The sequence below is a fragment of the Phoenix dactylifera genome, chromosome 5 (assembly GCF_009389715.1).
Source record: "Phoenix dactylifera cultivar Barhee BC4 chromosome 5, palm_55x_up_171113_PBpolish2nd_filt_p, whole genome shotgun sequence".
Lineage (NCBI taxonomy): Eukaryota > Viridiplantae > Streptophyta > Magnoliopsida > Arecales > Arecaceae > Phoenix > Phoenix dactylifera.
The window spans coordinates 514561-534969 of NC_052396.1; the positions used below are offsets into that span (position 1 = coordinate 514561).

The window sequence follows — 20409 nt, forward strand, 5'->3', positions numbered from 1 at the left end:
CTAATAAAACATGTAAGAAGATAAAATGAACATTTTATAGGTAAAATAATTATCTATGTTTATATGTGAATCTTTTATGTATAAACTTCTATCAAGCTGACTACGAGCAAGATGAACCCAACTCGTGTTCGGCTTGCTTATGTTTCAAACTCAAAACTTTGACTCAAGTTTAGTTTGTTTATTAACCGAGTAAAGCTAATTTCAAGCTGCACTTAGAGCCAAACACTATGTTCACATGAACAACTTGCTTGTTTGACGGTCCTAGTGAAGTCCATGTTTTCCCTATGAGTTTGTTAAGCAAATGAATGAATAACAATGAGTTGAATGTTGAAATATAACATGAAAGTATGATACGAATCCAGCATGCCAAATGCAATCCTCCCGACAAACACATTTTTATATGCTTATCTTTAAAAAATGACTAGTACACTGCACCTTATGAAATATCCCATCTCGGCATAGTGTGTACTTCTCGAGGCATGTAGACCAATCGCCATGTCCAGGAGCGAACCACCATTGATCAGAAACCTAAAAAAGGAATTTGAATTTTCAGAGAATAAAATGAAATAAGCATGCAGTAAATATGCAAGACATTCTACTAGCCAAAAGCAAAAATAAAAATGTTAAGAAAATCCAATAACTTATCCAATGGTACTTAAAGATCAACCACTGTTTTCATCGGTCATAATACTATTGTTATGTGAAAAATATCAAAACTCCATTTAGAGTAAGGATCCAAAGAAAGTAAAAACTGGCCATACTTTAAGCCATGGAATGTTATCCTAAAAACAAAGAAGATGCTTAAATGATGGCTATACAATCTTAAAATGAAATCTGACAATCTGATAGTAAATATGCAGATAATCTGATAGTAAATATGCAAGATGTAGGTCTCCTAAACCCTATGTTTTCAAATTCGGACGGCACTTGATTTTTTTCCAGTTGAAATAAGAAATATACATAAATGAAGTTGCTGGTGTTGGTTATCATGCCATTGACACCAATGAAATATGATGTAAAATCAAAATAAATAAAGGATGTTCCCACCAACTTTACCTTGGCACCTAAAAGGACATAAGTCAAATGAATAACTGGTGCTTTCAAAGCAAAATGCAAAAGCAAAAACCTTCAATCTCTAAGAATTTCTCCGCATGGACCACTGCTCAAGTGTATACATGAACCATTTCAACCTGCTGGGTGGTAGTACTTTGGAACAAACCAAAGAGTCCAGGTAAGATAGCTGGTATGTTTTAGAAACATTGCAATCATGATATAGTGAAAAGAAAACCACAAAAGATAGGGCAATGATGCGACATGCCTGAGTGGAGGATCTTAAATATTAATTAGCATGATCTTAGAAGATGTGATAAAGGTATGGTAAGGATAAGTGCATCATTATGTCATATACAAAAAAAAAATCATCATCATAGAAAATTCACAGTACTTATGATTCTTATGCATAGTCTCTTGGAAATATGAAACTACCATACTGTTCAATAGCTATGAGAGTGATCCTAACAAAGATTTAATCAACAACAAAAATCTGAAAGCATCATTAGTTATAAGACAACATGCTGTCTACTGTCTAGTGAGATGTATAGAACTGAGAACCATAGCCAATGTAATACAATCTCAAAAACAAATTGAATATTCGGTATATAGTATATACTGAAGTGGGAATTAAATCTTCGATATGTAAATTCAATTTCTAATAAAAGCCTATCAGATAAATAGGAGCAACATCATTCGACAGAAGTTCTCTTCAGAGCTCGGTAAATTTAAGTAAAAGATATATGATTAACACCATTTGCAGGAACAAGCTATTTTTAATCTTTTAAACCCTTTTTGCTCTTTGTTTGTAAGTTGTAACAGTGATAAACAAGGGCCGCACAGATCATTGATCTTTAGGAGATACCAGTGCTGTATGTAGATATTTTACATCTGTCAATGATTGAGAATACCAATAAATATTGAAAAGAATGAAATATCATACTTTAAAGCAATCATATAATGTAAGCATCTAATAACAGTAATTTTAATATAAAGCATAAGCATAACCTTTTTATAAAGCCTAGCATAAGCTTCCCAACGTTCTTTCTGGAAAAACAATCTTCTTTCAGATACTGTTTCAGAAGCTTCCATACCAAAACTCACAGCAACAAGCAGCTCTCTTCCACCTTTATCGACCCTGCAATATCCAAATTCAACTAGTCATGATACACAAACATAAATCCTTTAAATGTCACTCTTCAAGAAAATATGACCAATATTTACTGAACCTGACAATAACCGCAGCAAGTAGTTGACTACCCTCTATTCTAAGGACGGGATGTCCCACTTTTATTGAATTGTACTTCCAGGGATCCTCATCTTGAATGTATTCCCCATCTTCCAAAGATTTTGATTGGTAAGAAGATGCACCAATCTTAGAATCTATGGTGCTCGTCTGTTCAAACTTATTCTCCTTGTATAACCAATGTGCAGCTAGTCCAAATTCTGCATGCTCATGCATCCGCTATGCATGAAAATGTCATTTTTAATATTAGCATAGCTCTGTAATTCTAGTGCTATATGATTGCAAACTGTACAGTAGAAAAGATGTTCTACCTGCGTTCTTATTTGCACCTCTAAAGGTGAGCTGTCAGGACCATGCACTGCAGTATGGAGAGACTGCAAGAGACTAAAGCAAATCAACCAAAAAATAAAAAAAAAGAGAAAAGATGCAAACTGCCAACTATAAGAATAGCAAAAGCAATGATATCTTTTTTGAGAAAGAACTCTAGGAAATGTATTCTGAGGCACCAGAGATTTCAAAATATCATAATATTCTAGGGTTACAATAAGTAAACTATATAGCAAGGTTTTTTTTAATTATAAAAAATTTGAATCCTTCAAGAAAAGAGTATTCGAATCTATTCCTGTTTCGAATGCGAAGTTCTTTCCTCTATATTTGTGAGCAGCTTTAGAATCTGCTGTTGCTACTTGCCAGTGTTCCTATCTATACATCCATTCCACAGAAAGCTTTACTAATTCCTTTCTGACCATCACACTTTAGTTCTTATGCCTTTGTCTTGAAAGCTTTCAACAGAACATGACCTCCCTCCTAATTCCACCACCTCCACCCATCCTTTATTATGAAAGAATTAGCTCGTCTCAAACGTTCTAGTCTTTCTTACTAATATAGTAATATGGAAACAGATCTTATGGACATATGCTTGACATTTACTTAGATTTGCAAATGAGCTGTGGGCTATTCCAGCCACAACTGTTCAAACTTGGAACAGGGGCAACAAACTGCTGCTGGTGCATGGCACAGAGAGAATTTGTGACTTCAGAGAGGCAAGAGATTGACTCATTTAATAAAACAGCCCATATGACAGTTTTGGGCAATATAATCTGCAATTTGAGGTGGTTTTCAATCCTGATGTTAGTAGAAAGGTTATTAAGTAAGTCGAAACAGGTTAAATGAGTCAAAGATCTAAACCCGAACCTAACCCTTTAATAAACAGGTCAGGACGAGTTGACCATTTATGACCTAAACCCATTTATATCAAACCCGAACCTGCTTAAAGCAGGTCGTTTATGGATCGAGTTGACAAGTCAGGTCATAAATTGCCAACCCTACCCATATGACATTTTACCATACAGAAACCTATACCACAGAGCCAAGACATGCTAGACTCTGGTAATTTTGCATAAGCTAATTGTGTCCATTTTATGTATGAATATTGGTTGCACATTCATCAATTACAGATACGGGTGTGTTCTAAGATGATATATAAAAGTTGTCAGCCATTCTGCTGGGTCTGCAACATGCTAACAATTAGATTCAAGGTATATTGCAGGCAGTGTTCCCAAAATCTGCCAGGTATGTATAACATATAGCTCAATCCAATTTCAATTGCAATTATCATTGCACATTTACGCTAGCAGTAAATAAATATATTGAAGCCTCATGGCTGACAGCAATAGATAATATAAACAGCCTTAAAAGCATGCATGATGCTTAACAAACTTTGGACCAGTCTTTCGAGACAATTTGTATGTGCTAATCAATGTTTCAAGGACCAATATGCTAGCCATCTTGGTGGGTGAGAGACACCAAGATGAAGCAAGATAACAGTTTATCCATTCCAACATAAATTGCTCGATAAAGACTAAAGAAACTGCCAAACTTGACATCCAGGCGACAAATATGCTCCCTCCCTTCCCACCACTGCTCCTGTTGCCCTGTCCACACCATCTCTCTCTCTCTCTATCTATCTCTATCGCTCTCTCTCTCTTCCTTCCCTGCTGCTGGTCCTGCCGTCCTCTGCCCTTCTACAATAGTCTCCTCTCCCTCTCCCTTGCCCCTCCTCCCTGCTCCCCTCTCCATGTGCTTCCACTACTGTCTGGCCACTGTTGTTGCATCTCTCTCTCTCTCTCTCTCTCTCTCTCTCTCCCCCCTAGACAATGATAGAATATGAGATCATATCAGCTGAAATATCATAATATATATGTGCATATCGGCTGACATGAGGGCTAATATATGTCCATCGTATCAGTAACCAGTACCAATGCAAACAGATATCTCAACTGGAGATGAATATCTGGGCACTAATCAAGATACAGAGCAGTTGGTGATTCAAGAGTTGACCCCATGCCACATGTTTGGATGATAAAATGGGATGCAATTTTGAGGCTATGGGGTAAAATATCAAAGTATAATGGCTTGAAAACTAGCAACTGAAACAATGTCATCTGAATGAAAGATCAATGGACTTCTTGATTCCCAAGGAAAAATCATGGTCATGAGATTCTAGAGCGAAACTAGTATCTCAAGTTTGTTTCAACTATTGATGACAAAGTAATAAAGACATATCAGATGGAAGAAACCAAGATGTGCTTCCAAATGTCTGGTTGCCATCACAGTGCCAAAAAATTCCGAAGTTCAAATTACTACTTTATAGTTTATACCAACTCTTGGAAACTAAGGTTTGGTATTTACTTCTAATGCATGAACTCCACATGCTGTCAAAGCCATAATGCTTCCTCCACTACCTTAGTTATTCCCTCATGCAGCTGGGCCTTCACATCCGTGTCTTTCTTTTGATGCCCAATTTCTACCCAAATGCACCACCAGGACCCAAACAACACAACAACAAAAAAAAAACACCAAGTCAAGCAAGCCTCCATGTTTTTACTTTTTACCTTGAGCACGCTACATTACTTCATATTGACATTTGCATGATTTACTGTAGCACCTCGATGTTTGAGATCATTGTCAACTGGACTTTGCTGGTTGGCACCCTTCTCCTAAGTGGAGAAGTCTCGAACATAAAATGAAGGAAATTATTTACCATCAAAGTAAGTGATGAATTTTCCCCCAAAAGAAGTTGGTGACATCCTCCAAATGGCTGATATCTCTAACACTTTTCACTTGCTCTTCCCTTTATATGATTCTTAGTCTCCAACAATAATTCTTACAACTCCAGCCTCTTCCCCATTTCTTAGCACTCTGGTTTCTTCACCTTGGTCTTACTGTAAGTGTCCCTAAGACCTTCAATCTTAGGATGTGCATGGTTGGAAATGGGAGGTCTAAAGTGGGGGTACAGTGAACGTGGACTTCCACATGCTTGGGTTGGGGGAAGTGAACCAAAGTACTGATTTTAAGCCTCGAATTGCTGAAAAAGTGCCAAAATAACTCCAGCAGGGGGTGGATTGAACTCAATTTGGGCAAGTGGATGCCTTCGCTTTCAAGCGGTAACTTCCAAGCAAACATGCCCTTAAGTGAAGTGCTGATGTTCATTGTAAAGGTCTCATCACAAACACAACCATTTATGCAGATAGGGCTGCTACAAAACCAAACCTTCCTGAACTGCCTAAGTTCGGTTGCTAACTATCTCAATAATCGAGAAAACAAGATGAGCTCAAGTCACATTTCCAAAATCATAATTAACCAATCTCAACAGTCGCCCACTCACAAACACAAGCAAATGGTCGGGTCAGCTAGAGACATGGTTTGTTCAAAATGCTCAGGCTGGAGAGTGACCCAAACACTCACAAGCTAACCTTGAACATCCTGCAAGATGACAAAGCCAGCAGCCCAAAGCTCAGAACAGACCGACTCTTTTGCCGTCTTATATACATAATTCATTTGACATGACAATAACATATGGCGTTTTAATTTTACAATAAGCAAAATCTCAGCAATCTTGGTGGGTGAATTATACCAAAATGAACCAAGCTAGCAGGTCATCTTGGCCAAGAAGAAAGGCTGGAGGAAATTTTAAACAACCAAGATACGTGAGATTGGGTTGATACACAATGAACAAAATATCGAAACACCGACAGATATAATAAAAAGGAAATCAGCTACCATTTTGAGCATTAGTTCTAATATTTAGTAAATTAAAATCCCCAATAAAGATAACCAAAGAAAGATGGAAAGTGCGTGGCCAACGTATTGATATCATATCAACCAATATCTCAAGATATATCGGTTTGTATCAGCTGAAATAAAGTGATATATCAGTTTATATCAGTGAGTGTCTGATATAGATACAGCCCATAACTTGGAAGAGATTCTGATTCTTGGCTGGGGAGAAAACCATGACAATAAGAGATAGACAACAAAAAACTGTACACTTGTCACAAGGTATCAAATGTATAGATAATTTATCAGCTTAAAATGATGCTCACCTGATAACCACTAGGCTTAGGATTGACAATGTAATCATCAAATTCTCCATCAATTGGGGTCCAAAGCCTACATACAGGTGGGAGATGCCACCATTCAGTAACAATGGATCATATTGGTGACTCAATGCAAGAATGTGCCGCATACACTCAACAGTTGCAACTATGACAGTTGATCAACTCTACTCTTCAGTAGAGTAGTAGTTAAAATGCAACAGAAACGGTACAAGAATCATCAATATACTAAAACATGGAAAAACATTTTGGCTGCATTTGGTTTGGAAAAAGAAAAGTGGAGCTTATTGGAATAATTAGGGCACAACCATAGTATGCTGAAGCGGCCCATACCGGCCGGTTCAACACGTACCGTACCGGTCCGGAACGGCGGTGGAAAACGGTTCCCACCACTCTGGGGCCGGAACTGACCTGTACCGCATGGCTGTAGGCAACAGACCGATTCGGTACCGGTTTGAACCGATACCGTACCGATCCGGTAGGCAACCGGTACGCCTATCAGTACCAGTACGCCTATCAATACCGGTACTGCATACCTTGGGCACAACCACCCACAAGTTATTTCTATTTTTGTTTGGAAAAAAATTCTGGAATAACCTTTGGTTGAGGGTGCTTTTGTCCATTAGAAAGAAACAAAAAAGAAAAATAAGGCAGGAATAAATGATGGCTTTACACCTGGAATAGCTTGAGACAGCTTTCCTTTGGAATAATTATTCTTGGGACAAGCAAGTTTGACTAGCATCACTATTCCTTGCTTATGCCCTTCTCTAAACACTGTTTGGCAGGCAGGCATAAGGCTTGCACACAAGGCTTGCAACACAATGCTTATTGCAAGCCTTGTGCCGGCTTTATTCTCAAATTAAATGCTGCCTTCAAGAATATAAACCAGGTATCAGAAATCCTAAGGTAAATCTGGAACATAGTAGTTCAATTATTAAATTTCAAACAGTAATTCAAAACAGCTTCCACTTTTCCTAAACCACATTAACAAAGTTAGCTCAACTTAGGAAATAATCGAAATGTTTTATGTCATTTACTAATCAGTAATCACCTATGTACAATGTCAAGAAGACTGTAGCAGCACTTAACAGCAGGTCCATGTAGTGTTCCATTCTTATCCCCAACAATCACCCTTAATGCGCGAGCATCATAGACTTGCCTGATGCCAACATCTTTCCGTTTCATCTGTTTCAGGAAAAAAAAACGAAAAAGTTGAGCAAAATAAGAACAAATCACAACAACTTAAAAAAAGAGACAAACAGGTTCATTATATAAAACTGCAGCCAGATGTCAATTTGCTTTCTCTTGGAACGTTATTTAAGAAATACGTGGAAAGATCAAAGGAGCAAGAGAGAATGTACAGCATGATATTTATCAGCTTGGAAAAAGCTTATGTACCATGGTAATAATCTGATGAATGTTAATGTATAAGAATAATATCACGGGCATATGGAGAGAAATGAATGTGTACACATAAGTGAACAGCAGATCTGTGTAAGTAGCTGTTGTGAGAGAATGTGTTATGCCCACAAAATGGAATGGCATATATTGCACAAATTATTTCTTCAAGGTAAGGTTATGCTGAACCGAGGAATTGGTAAGGTCACTTCTTTTGAAATTCGGAAGCAGGGTCCTCAAATATCTTTGTGAAGATGAATCTGGTTGAGCAGATTGTTTCCAACTTAAAATACATAAATAATATATAAGCTATTCAACACCCAAAGTTCCAAACATTCAGAACAAATATTTCTGACTTGAGAACACCTAGTAAGTAGTGACAACTCAATGATTTAGGCAGTAATCTGCCATTACAATGAATGTATTTCTAAACCCTCACAACACGACAAGCCATTCTCCTGATCTCTGCACATGTATCCCAACTACAAAATGTCATTATGAACTTCTGCAACTTTAAGCTACTACCGACCTTCCATGAAACATAACTAATATGTTGGCATAAACCATGTGAAAACATGTAAATATTCCAAATGCCATTTCTTCTCTTCATGCTGGTAAGAATGACAAGAATATGGTGGATGCTAAGACATTATACAGATATGACTCAAACATATTGGAACAGGCAGAAAGATAAGCATGCCTAGATATACCTTGCAATAGATACTATACAAGCTTTTTAGTCGACTGGATAGAGTTACTTCCATCCCTGGTATATAGCTGAACAGCAGAAACATCAGAATTCAGAACAGTAAGTTAGCAAAGCGAGGTTAAGGACATGATTATGATGTCCCATGCATATAATACATAAGTGGAGAAGATAGACACTTCAAACTTCAACGCATCTAAGTCAAATATTCTTTTAACTAAACTAGTAAAGTTGGCATATGTTGCAGTCTTACGAGGTGGATATTAGTAACTCCCTTTCAAGTGCCTCCTCACACACTGCTAGAGATGCTAATGCAATTGCAGCATCACCTACAACCTTTGGCTTTGTTTCTGGGGCTTCTGAGCATTTCCTGAGTTTATTAAGAAAGCTAGTGCGCTTTTTTCGATCCAGCAACATATCAAATGGCAATACAGCCTGCAAAAGGTCCTGCAGATAAAGAATAACCGGAAATATGAGCACCAGACATTGCAATGAGAAATGACAAGTTGACAACAGTAAGAGGCAATTGTCAGTATTGCATGTACATAAAGCAAAGAAACCACAATAGCAACTGCAGTCTACTAGGTGTCTTTAACTACTTGACATGTAACATATCTAAGGACAAGTCTTTTGGCATGTGGTTATGATATGTTAATGATCTGGATTGAATAAAGGTAGTGGTTTTCAAGAAAAATAAAATTCCTCATCTTATGAAGCAAGTTAACAAAAGTTTGATTATCAAGAATAGTGCTCACATGGATACTAATATAAAAAAACTATATATGTACATATAAATAATTATTTTAGGAAAAAGAGAATTATGATGATTTCAAAAGAAGCAAATTACAGGATAGAAATTTGATGAAGTTTAAACGTCCGCATACAGATATAGGTTAAAAACATACACCAAGGATGCATATCAAATAATAGTGACCAAAACAGATATACAAAACTTTTCTAGGGATCCTATCATACCAAACTGAAAGTTTATCAATATTTACCTGACCAAAGGTATTAAAAGAATAAAGTGACATGGAAAGAGGAATCAGTTAACCAAATGACACTGAACAAATTTGGATGCTTCCCCATCTTCAATTCCAGTTTGTGCACCAACTGTTACAAAGCTACAATATACCAACATCCCTAGAAAATGTTGGCACAAAAAAAACATTAAACTCAAGACTTGGGAAAATACTACTAGTTCTCCAATCATTCTCCAAAACCTTCCTAGGATTAGTCACTAAATGTCCAAGACAAAACACAAATTGTAGTAAAACCTTTAAATACTCCAACTTAATGACCTTATTGTTTCTGCTCAAGGGTTTTCTTTTCTCCTTGGTCGATCATCTTCACATGCCTTCCCATCATATAATAAATTATTTACAGATAATACAACGAACTGCTTTTAGAAATTATTTTGATGTGATGAATTCACTATCGGTGCCCAACCTCTTGCTACATTTGTAGCCATGATGCCAGAAGTTCACCTTATCTCCTCCCTCATCATGTATTAGTATTGCCCTGTGATGCGCTAGAAGTATCTAATTTAGTTTCTGACCTGATGACTGGAACAAACCTCTCCTAATTGCTCTTTGTATGATGTAGTTTTGTTACTTTAAGTGCAAAGTCAACCATGATACAACTCGATGTTACAGGCATTCAACTTGCAAAACCTATAAGACTGACAACCTTCACGATATCTCGAGTATACTATTAAACAATCTTATTGCTTCATATGAGGCAACTAATTCTTGCTCATAATCCACTGAAAGAAAGAGCTCTTTTAACTTCATCTCTTTTCATGTTTCTATGGGTCATTTGCCAGTCCTACATGGTTGCTTTCCACACTAAACTATCACAGTTCTAAACCAAATTCATTCAACATGGTGAAATATGCAAGATTAACTCATTATACACACACACAGAGCCCAATCTGAGATAGCATGGTATGCTTTGCTCCAGAAAACATTCCTAGTTGCCGACTCATTATAGCAGTAATTACTAGCCCAAAAGAGCTATGAACCAGGGATTAAAAATTTAAAATGCTTATCTGCACCATAGCATATTCATATTATCTATAACACATCAATCCAGAAGGTTACTGGAAAGGACAAAGATGTATAACTCTGCAGCATATATGCAGGCCTAAATTGCTGGGTGTTATTTGAATGCAGGCCTAACTTGTATTGATGTATGTCATAGTTATTTGAATTGATATGGACCACCATAAAGTGATACATGTTTATAACCTGCTTTCCCGTTTTTATCCCATGATCAATTAAGCTAAACAGATTATTCTACTTAAAATGGTATTGGACAAAGTTAACTATTCAGTGATGTCTCTTGTCCCAAAAAAATGCATTTGGTACCACACTACACTAAATAAAATGAAGAAAAAAGTGATAATTAATTATCACAATATCAGTCTTCACTTTGTGTTGAAGATGCAGGACGCTTGATATGACACATGTAGTTCTATAACAAAATCCACAAATCAAGCTGGAAAATTCATTCTTATCATAAATTATGTTCTAATGCCTCAGCTATTATTGTGTACCTAAAAAATAATATATTCATTGTTATATTAACCTCACCCTCATATTTTCTCTTTGTTCATCAGCTGAAAGAGGCCAGTCATGGTTGGAGATTGTATCACTATCATCTAATGGTACGAGAAAACTAGCTCTAGTAGATAATCTTCTCAAACTTTTAACATTGTTGCTAGGATCCCACATTGAAGCAAGCTCGGATCGCAGTTTCCTGAATGTCTCTGGCTGCATAAGGTCAAAAAAGAAAATGTTAATCCTGGAACAATTTTTGAAACCCAAAGGCCCAAAAATGTAGCAGAGTCATAATTGGGTGCAGCATAATAACAGCATTGATTCTCATGCTTATATGGTGGTCATACAGCTAAAATGATGGGGCAGAAAAGAAAACCAAAGCATGCTGACCATGGTCTGCCATACCGGTCAGTACGGGCCGGTACTGGACCCTACCGGTACGATACAGCTACATATTTCAGCACCGAACCGTACCAGCCCGTACCGACCGGTACCGACGTGTACCGGCCCGTACTGACCGGTACCGACCCATACCGACTCGGTACCGGCCCGAACCGACCAGTCCGTACCGGCTCCAATTTTTTTTGGCTTTTAGCCCCATCGGTACCGTACCGGTTCGACTCGGTTTGGTTCGGTACCGTACCGGTACCGATGCCCACCGGTACGTCGGTACAGTCAGTACCGCCTACCTTGATGCTGACATAGTTAGACTTCGTTTTGTTTTTATCATTTTAGCATAAAGAATTGGACATATTAAAAAGATAGCATGCTTTGAAGTGCTTCTAGGCTCCAGATAATCAGAATAATATTCACAACATGCATCAAGGAAATGATGTCACCTTCGAAAAGAAATAATTTAAATTCAGGCAAAAAGAAGAGAGTAACTCTAAAAATAAAAGAAAAAAAGTGATAAAATAAATAAATAAGTTGTGAGGAGTAAAAAAAATTCAAAGCTATATAAAAGTAAAGATCGCCAAAAAGACCTAGCATGCATTAAAATCCCAAAAACTTAGAATTCTGCTTACTGCTTTGATATAATGAAAATGAAATAAAGACAATTTTAGATTTATCACAATACTGGATAGCTTCATATGAAAAAAGAATTTACAAACCATAATATCAAAAATATCCTACAAAAAATCAAGATCACAAAAGTTTTTGCATTTTTATTGGGAAATCTTCAGCTTTGTAACACAGATGAGATGCACCTTTGCAAATGTTTGTAGTATCGTAGTTTAGAAAAATTTAATGACAGACCTGAAGGACGGCAAAGCACAAATCTTCCAGTTCAGCTTTTAAAGCCCAAACACCCAATCTAGAAGCAAGAGAGCACCACACAGCTAATGTCTCCTGAGCAACAGCTTGAGCTTTGGGCAACGATAAAGCATAACTGAAACAATGGACCAAAACTGGCATCAGACCTCAGCATTTTAGTACAGAGACATCATCATAAACATCCAACACATTCAATAGATGCACAATTTTCCAGTCTATGAATATCAATAGTTTTAGCTGCAAAGCTAGTACACCTTGAAAGTCATGACAATCCTTTTCAGGTATCCAAAAACCAGATATCAGAAAGATAGAAGAAAGAAATGTGCACACTTATAATATTGTGATGAATTGATAGAATGTATCGTATCCAAGGTTCGCCGTCTTGGTATTGGACTCGTACCGGTGCCACACTAGCACAATGTCGATACGGTGCAGCATGAAAATTTTTGTGGACCCAGTGTCGGTACGCCACCCGTACCGGATATCGGTACCGATCCTAGTATATGGTATGCCTCATACCGCTCGGTTCAGACCGGTACAGCGTACAATGATCTGATCCATAACTGAGGATGATAGTGTTATTTTGATGATTAACAAGCAATTCTCTAGAGTATGCTATAAGTTAAAATTGATACTTCATTTATAAGTTCATTGCTCTCAGTACATTTGCTTAATTGGAAATATATATATGGTCTTGTTCATTTGGATGAAACTAACCTTGAGAATGCAGCAAAGTGTGGATTGAGTCGACCCATAGGTTGATTGGGTCGACCCCGGCACATCGAGGAATCATCTGGCACACTCCTGCAAAAACAGCACAAATGAACAGTGAGTTGGGTCGACCCAAGGTAAGCAAGAGTCGACCCAACCTCCAAAGAACCTCAAAATGCAAAGGAAGAAGGTTCTCTGGAATTACTGAGAGGGTCGACCCAAGAAGAAGTTGAGTCGACCCAAGTGAACTTTGAGTCGACCCAAACCCTGAGAGGGTCGACCCAAATGGAAGACAGAAAGACAGACAGAAAATGGCTCTCTGGAATTACTGAGAGGGTCGACCCAAGAAGAAGTTGAGTCGACCCAAGTGAACTTTGAGTCGACCCAAAGAATGGTTGGGTCGACCCAGGTGAAGGAAGGTTGAAATTCATGTTTCTGTGTTCTCTGAGAGGGTCGACCCAAGGAATGTTTGAGTCGACCCAAGGCCAAGTTGGGTCGACCCAAGGACAGGTTGAGCCGACCCAAACACGGGCTGAACATAACGGCTAGTTGTGCAGAAATGCTTTTTGGACTCCCAACGGCTATAAACGGCTAGTTTCTTCAATCCAACGGTCAGAAAGGACTATTTGGAGGTTGAAGAAGTATTTAAGAGGGAGTATTCATCAGAGGAAGCAAGCTTTGGGAAAATACATCAAGTGCATTCAAGAGAGAACCCTAGCAAGGCAAGCTTCATCCAAGGGCTTCATTCAAGAATCAAAGAAAGAGATTGAGCAGATTCAAAGAGGCATCAAGAGCTCCATCCTCCCTTGAAGAGTGAAGCATCCTTGACAAAGAAGAGCAAAGCCACTTCAAAGCGATAAATACTTTCTAACTCTTCTTTGTAGTTTATATTGTTTCATATGCTCATTTAGGAGTTTAAATCTTTTCTTTTCATTTGTTTGAATACTTTGTAAAGGTTCGTTGGTGAGCCCGCAAAACCAACAAAGATTTTTGGTAAACCCGGAAAACCAAAGTTGTAAAGGTTCGTTGGTGAGCCCGCAAAACCAACAAGGTTTTTGGTGAACCCGGAAAACCAAAGTTGTATAGGTTCGTTGGTGATCCCGTAAAACCAACAAGGTTTTTGGATTGTGAGCCCGGAAAACAATCCAACTGTAATCCGCGAGATTATAGTGAATTCCCAAGGGTACGCTTGGGGAGTGGACGTAGGTGCTAAGGAGAGCACCGAACCACTATATATTGTTGTGTTTGGATTGTGTTTGTGCTTTCATTTTCTCTTGCTTTACTTTCTATTCTTGCATTAGTTTAACTCACTCAAATAACCTAAGAAAGCATCCATCGCATTTAACTAAGAAAGTTTTAAAAGCACTAAAATTTAGAAGAAACCAATTCACCCCCCCTCTTGGATTGTCACCTTGGGCAACAAGTGGTATCAGAGCAAGGTGCTCTAATAGTACTCATTGATCTCACAATCAAGAGTTAAAGATCATGACAACCCAAGTGGGATATTCTATGAGTGAGGGACAATTAATTGATAGACCTCCACTATTTGATGGTATAAACTACACATATTGGAAAGCACGCATGCGCATTTTCATTCAAGCACATGACTACGATTTATGGAGTATCATAGTCAATGGGCTACACACAAACACTAATCATGATAAAGAAAGGGCTCAGCAAAATGCAAAAGCCATGAATATTGTATATTGTGCATTAGATGATAGTGAACTTAATAGCATATCTTTTTGCATAACTGCTAAGAAAATATGGAATATGCTTGAAGTTAAATATGAATGCACTAACGTTTCTAGTAAATTTGAAACTAGTTCCGAAGAAGAAGAGCATCAAACTGAAACTGAAAATCTATGCTTTGGAGCACCTGAAGATGAGGTATGTACTCGAACACAAAGTGATTTCTCATTCAAAAATCAAGTACATACTGAAGCTCAATCTGATTTTACATTTGATGAACTTCATGATGCTCTTCATGATCTATACTTTGAATATAAGAAGCTTAGGTTAAAGAATAAAAAGCTAAATCAGAAAAATCTATCTCTTGCTGAAAGCTATGATATAACTCAGAAAAATAATAAATTACTTTCAGAAGACAATGAAAGGCTAACTAAAGAAGTTAACAAATTTAAGTCTATAGTTGAAAAATCTACTATCAGCTCTGAAAAACTGAACTTAATGATAAATAATCAAAGAGCTGAATTTGAAAAGGCTGGATTAGGATATCAATCTTGGTACACACAAAAATCCCTTAATGACATGTGTGTTAAATCCTCTACTATCTGTCCTAAAACAGATTCTAATTTATCTGATGAACCTAATAGGCAAAAACAGAAAATTGTAAGTTTATCTACTACTCATGTTAAATCTATGTTTGTCAAATTTAACAAGATGATGCAGAAATTCACTCCTTGTAATCCTAAAATTTGCAAGTCTATGGACAAAATAGCTATTAAGAAAATATGGGTTCCAAAAGGAACAATAATAGCTAACCTACAAGGACCCAAAAGAGCTTGGGTTCCTAAGTTGAAAATCTGAATATTTTCTGTAAGTATATCTAGCACTCAAGGCTCCAACCAAAAGATGTTAATTTAGACATTGGGTGCTCTAAACATATATTAAAGAATGAAACTTAAAATATACTTAAGAAAAGTAATTGAAATGAAAAGAATAATGAAATTAGTAATCCTTGCATATATCATCATTCTCTTTGCCTTAGTATCCAATTAAAACATAAATTGCAGGTATTAATCATTTCTGTGATATAAGTGATACTTTTGGCATGAAAAGAAAATATATCCAAATCACTCCATCTTTCTATATTATGCTTCAGTTATTGATGGATAACTTGCTTAATCAATACTCTTAGAATAACTCTATGAATTCTCTATATGCTTGATTGAGAGTTTTTATCAATGGTATTATCTTATTGATCATAGACATGAGAATGTATACTTGGTATGCTTTTAAATATATGCACTATGAATACCAAGATTAAAGAAACCATCCTTGGCACATAGAATCAACTCATGCTAGTATGTACTTACTCCCAAAAGATCTTGCCATAGGCCCACTTAGATTATCTACTTAAAGGTCAAAGTTTTGCTATGCATGCTAACTAAGGAAACAAACAAAAATCTTTTCTAAATCTAAAGATGTTGTTTCCTTCTCTAAGTTTTCAAAAGCTTACGTTGGATTTATTCTTGGGAAATAAAACTGAAGTATTTTTCTGTATTTACTAAATCTTGTAAAAGTGTTTCAAATGATAAAGGTTTCCAAACTGTGAAGATAAAGAGTATCATGGCACAGTGTTGAAAACCAAAATCCTGATAAAGGTTATACAGAAAATAATATTAAATCCAACGATTTCAGCACCAAGGACACCATAAGTAAAATAGAGTTAATAGAATTCTTGAAGAAATGCAAAAGATAATTATGTATGATAGTCATCTACTTAAATAATTTTTAAAAGACTATCATCACTGCGTGTCATACATATGATCTCTCTTAAATCTATTTTTTGATGAAAACTTCTTTTGATCTTCTGAAAAATAGAAAAAGAACTATTACATATCTCTCATATTTTTCAGTCGTACATGTTATGCTTGATATGTTCCCATGAAAATAATGCCAAATCTGATAAAGATATTTCTATCCTTGGATATCATTCATCAAGCAATGCATATAGAACATTCATGAAAACTTCTAGTTGTAGAAGTATCAATTCACTTTATTCTTTATGAGACTAATGATTTATTATCAAAATACTAAAAACAAATTATATATATGTATATGGTTAATCTTTTACATATAACAATCTGAAAACATGTTAATAATTAGAACTAAATTGAGTTTTTCAGAAATGCACTTAATGAAGAAAAATTGATGACTACTAAAAGACTAAATCAAGAAAAGATAAAATAGATCTTGATGAGATTCTTGTATGATTAGAAGTAAAGATCACCATTATCATTTGCTTGCTTTATGAGCTTTATATGCTATCAAATGAATGTGTAGAACTCACCCCTATGTGGTTATTTCATTAAAAAGGAGATCTATGTAAAATAACCACCATACTTAAAAATACACATTACATATATGATAAAGCAATATGTGATTTGGTACAAGCATCAAAAGCATGATATATAAAAGCTTAAGTAACCTTTTTGATAGAAAGTAATAGTGATAAATCTATGCATCAAAAAGAAGAATTTGTAATATCTTATTTGCTCAAAGTATGCATTGATGACATCATTTTTGGGTTCTACTAATGAAGAATTATAATGAAGATTTTACTTAGCTCATGTAAGGTGAGTTTGAAATATGTGTGATGAATGAATTAACATCTTCTCTCAATCTCCAAATTAAGACAAACAAGAAAGGGGATCTTCATTGACCAACGGTAGTCCACAAGAAAATTCTTATAGAAGATTGGCATGAAGAAGGTACATCTATGACCCCATCTTGTAGAATTTGAAAAGGATGAGCAAAGTAGATCTATTGTTTAAAGCTGTATTGAAGCTTGATAGAATAATTATTTCATCTTACAGCTAATAGACCAGAATGTATGCTCATTATGTGCACTTGGGCAAGACTTCAATCTAACTTTAATGAATCTTATTTTATTGATAACAAATAAATCATAATCTGAATTTTTGATAGAAACAACTGATTAAGATAAAATTGATTAAAACTTAGCTAATATGTCTTATTGATAATTATCTTAAGGAAATAGAATCTAAGCTAAATTGATTCTGAAAATAAAAATTGACTTGACCTTGATAAATCTTTCCATTGCTCACATGCTTGTCATTGAACTATCTTGGTTAATGAAACTATCTCTTTAGTTCAAGTGATATGTGCTTGCTTATATTTAGGCAATCTCTTGAGTAAAGTGACTCAACAAGCAACTATTGTCATATCTTATATTGAGTCATCTAGTTTAAAACAAAGAATATGTTGGATGAATGTTTTGTATCTTGAAGAAACTAATGACTCTCCTTCAAGAAAGAAAAGGAGTTTGTTAATAATGCAGGATCCTTGAGCAAGAAAAATGAGAGATCTCAACTTGAAGGATATCTCCATATAAGGTACAATAAACATTCACATGCAAACAAGAGAGAGGACCTTCCTCAGCCAAAAGTTCATACATAAGAAATCTAGTAGGTATTTGACTGAAGAATGCAGAATGAAATGGTAATTATAGATACTTCTCTCATAAATTAATTGAGCAAAGTCAATAACTTAAATCTTATTATGGCATGATTGAGGCCTTTAATTATTAATTTTTGATATCATGTCTATAATTGATTGACTTATACTTTTAGAGATTGTTTCATGGTTTGCCCAAACTAGAATATATCTTTGCATATGTCATAACCATGAAATACACAAGTTTATGCTTAAAATTTTGATCTAAAATAACTTGTGTGAAATTATGAATCCATGAACATAATGAAAATGTTGTTTGTATGATACACAAGATTAATTCCTCATTCTGCTCTTTCATGTAAATTACTTGAGAATAACAAAAAGAGAGAGAGATAAAGAAAAGAAAAGGAATATTATTCAAGAGGTGTAGAATCTAAGCAAAGGCAAATACTCCAATCTTAAGGAAAAGTAAAACAAGCATAATATATTCGGGACATTTGGAAGGGATAAAATCCATAATTAATTACACTAAAACAGGAAGAATTCGAAGTAAACATTTTAACCCTTCTATATTGCTCATCATAGGGATGGTGCCAATGGGGAGGCTAGTGGTAGTACCCGGCACTATTTGACCCAACTATTCGGTGTAGGGCATATTAGGGACGGCACAAGAGGGAGGCTAGTGGTAGTACCTCGTGCCCCTTCCCAACTCCACCGGATAGGGAGCAAATAGAGTATAGAAAATAAGAAAGTAAAAATGAAAGACAAAGTAAATGAAAGTATATAAGAAGAATCAAGTCAAAATGGTTAATCACTTGAAAACATACTTTAAGGAATATATCAGTGCGAAATTATATTTAAATAGGGGGAGTTTATTTGAAAAGAACTGATTTTGATCCTTGACATTCTTGTTCTTAGTATTTTAATGCATGACTTAACACATGATATATTTTACTAAATAAAATGTTAATGTAAGAAAAACAGAATTAATTTTGATGCCTTGGTTGATTGCTCTGATACGCATCCGAAATATATCTTTTCTTATCATTAAAATGTACTAATATTGGTCTAAATGATGTGTCTTTCAATGATCTTGATTACAAGCAAACATTTTTAAATATATGATTATGTTTTGATATTTAAAAATTCATTGAGCTTCATGTATACATTGCTGAAAAACTGTGATTAAGAAATTGAATTCTATAAATACACGTACCTCAATGATCATCTATAAAAACTGTGATTTAGAAAATCTCTTTTGATATTCACTAATGAATCCTAATTGACTTGATCTTTAGAACTTAAATTGTGTGCCAATTCATATTTTTATGTATCAAATTGTGCTTATTTTCTAAAGGGATAAAAGAAAGTTTGTAAAAGAACTCTAAGATGTATCAAAAACTACATGAATTCACATTTTGGTACTTGTGCCCCAATGCTCTTTTTATCATAAAAGAACCTTGAAGTCATTAAAAGTTAATGATCCAACATGATGATATGACTTTCAAGTATATAAGTTTTGATCTTTCACTCTGAAAATTAATTAAAATTACTCTCCTGTTGATAAAATACTTAATAAATTGGGCAAAAGGTCTTAAACGAACAAGCTTTCATACTTAGTGAAGAGAGAGTAGATTTCCACTCATGTCCTTCCTTGAATATTATTCTTGATACTCCTTGAAATAACTTGAAAAAGATTCCATCTACACTTGATTTCAAAACTATCTTTGGAATCTACATTTAGAGATCACTTCTGGCTTATATTCTAAATATCTCATTCCTAAAGCCAAACACATAGAAATAAGATATCATTTTATTAGGGATCATGTGCAAAATGGAAACATATGAGCATATATGCACTGAAAAACAATTAGCCAACATATTCACAAAACCCTTGAGTGA

The 20409-nt window shown here is 35.6% G+C and overlaps 1 protein-coding gene across 5 annotated transcripts in view; it reads right to left on the bottom strand.

Moving 5' to 3' along the window:
- LOC103713029 overlaps positions 1-20409 on the bottom strand; it is a 39786-nt gene that overhangs the window by 5298 nt on the left and 14079 nt on the right. For 4 of the 5 annotated variants that reach the window (XR_003386792.2, XM_008799786.4, XM_017844277.3 and 1 more), the window contains 10 exons: positions 12616-12748; positions 11392-11571; positions 9051-9244; positions 8802-8868; positions 7745-7878; positions 6682-6748; positions 2608-2670; positions 2280-2515; positions 2059-2188; positions 436-528 (listed from right to left, as the gene is read on the bottom strand). Coding sequence is in view for 4 of the 5 variants with exons in the window: in XM_008799786.4 (XP_008798008.2) it covers positions 436-528; positions 2059-2188; positions 2280-2515; positions 2608-2670; positions 6682-6748; positions 7745-7878; positions 8802-8868; positions 9051-9244; positions 11392-11571; positions 12616-12748 (1297 nt within the window). In the remaining variant the exon portion in view is untranslated. The remainder of the gene's footprint in view (positions 1-435; positions 529-2058; positions 2189-2279; positions 2516-2607; positions 2671-6681; positions 6749-7744; positions 7879-8801; positions 8869-9050; positions 9245-11391; positions 11572-12615; positions 12749-20409) is intronic. The other variant, XM_008799785.4, reaches the window with a different exon arrangement.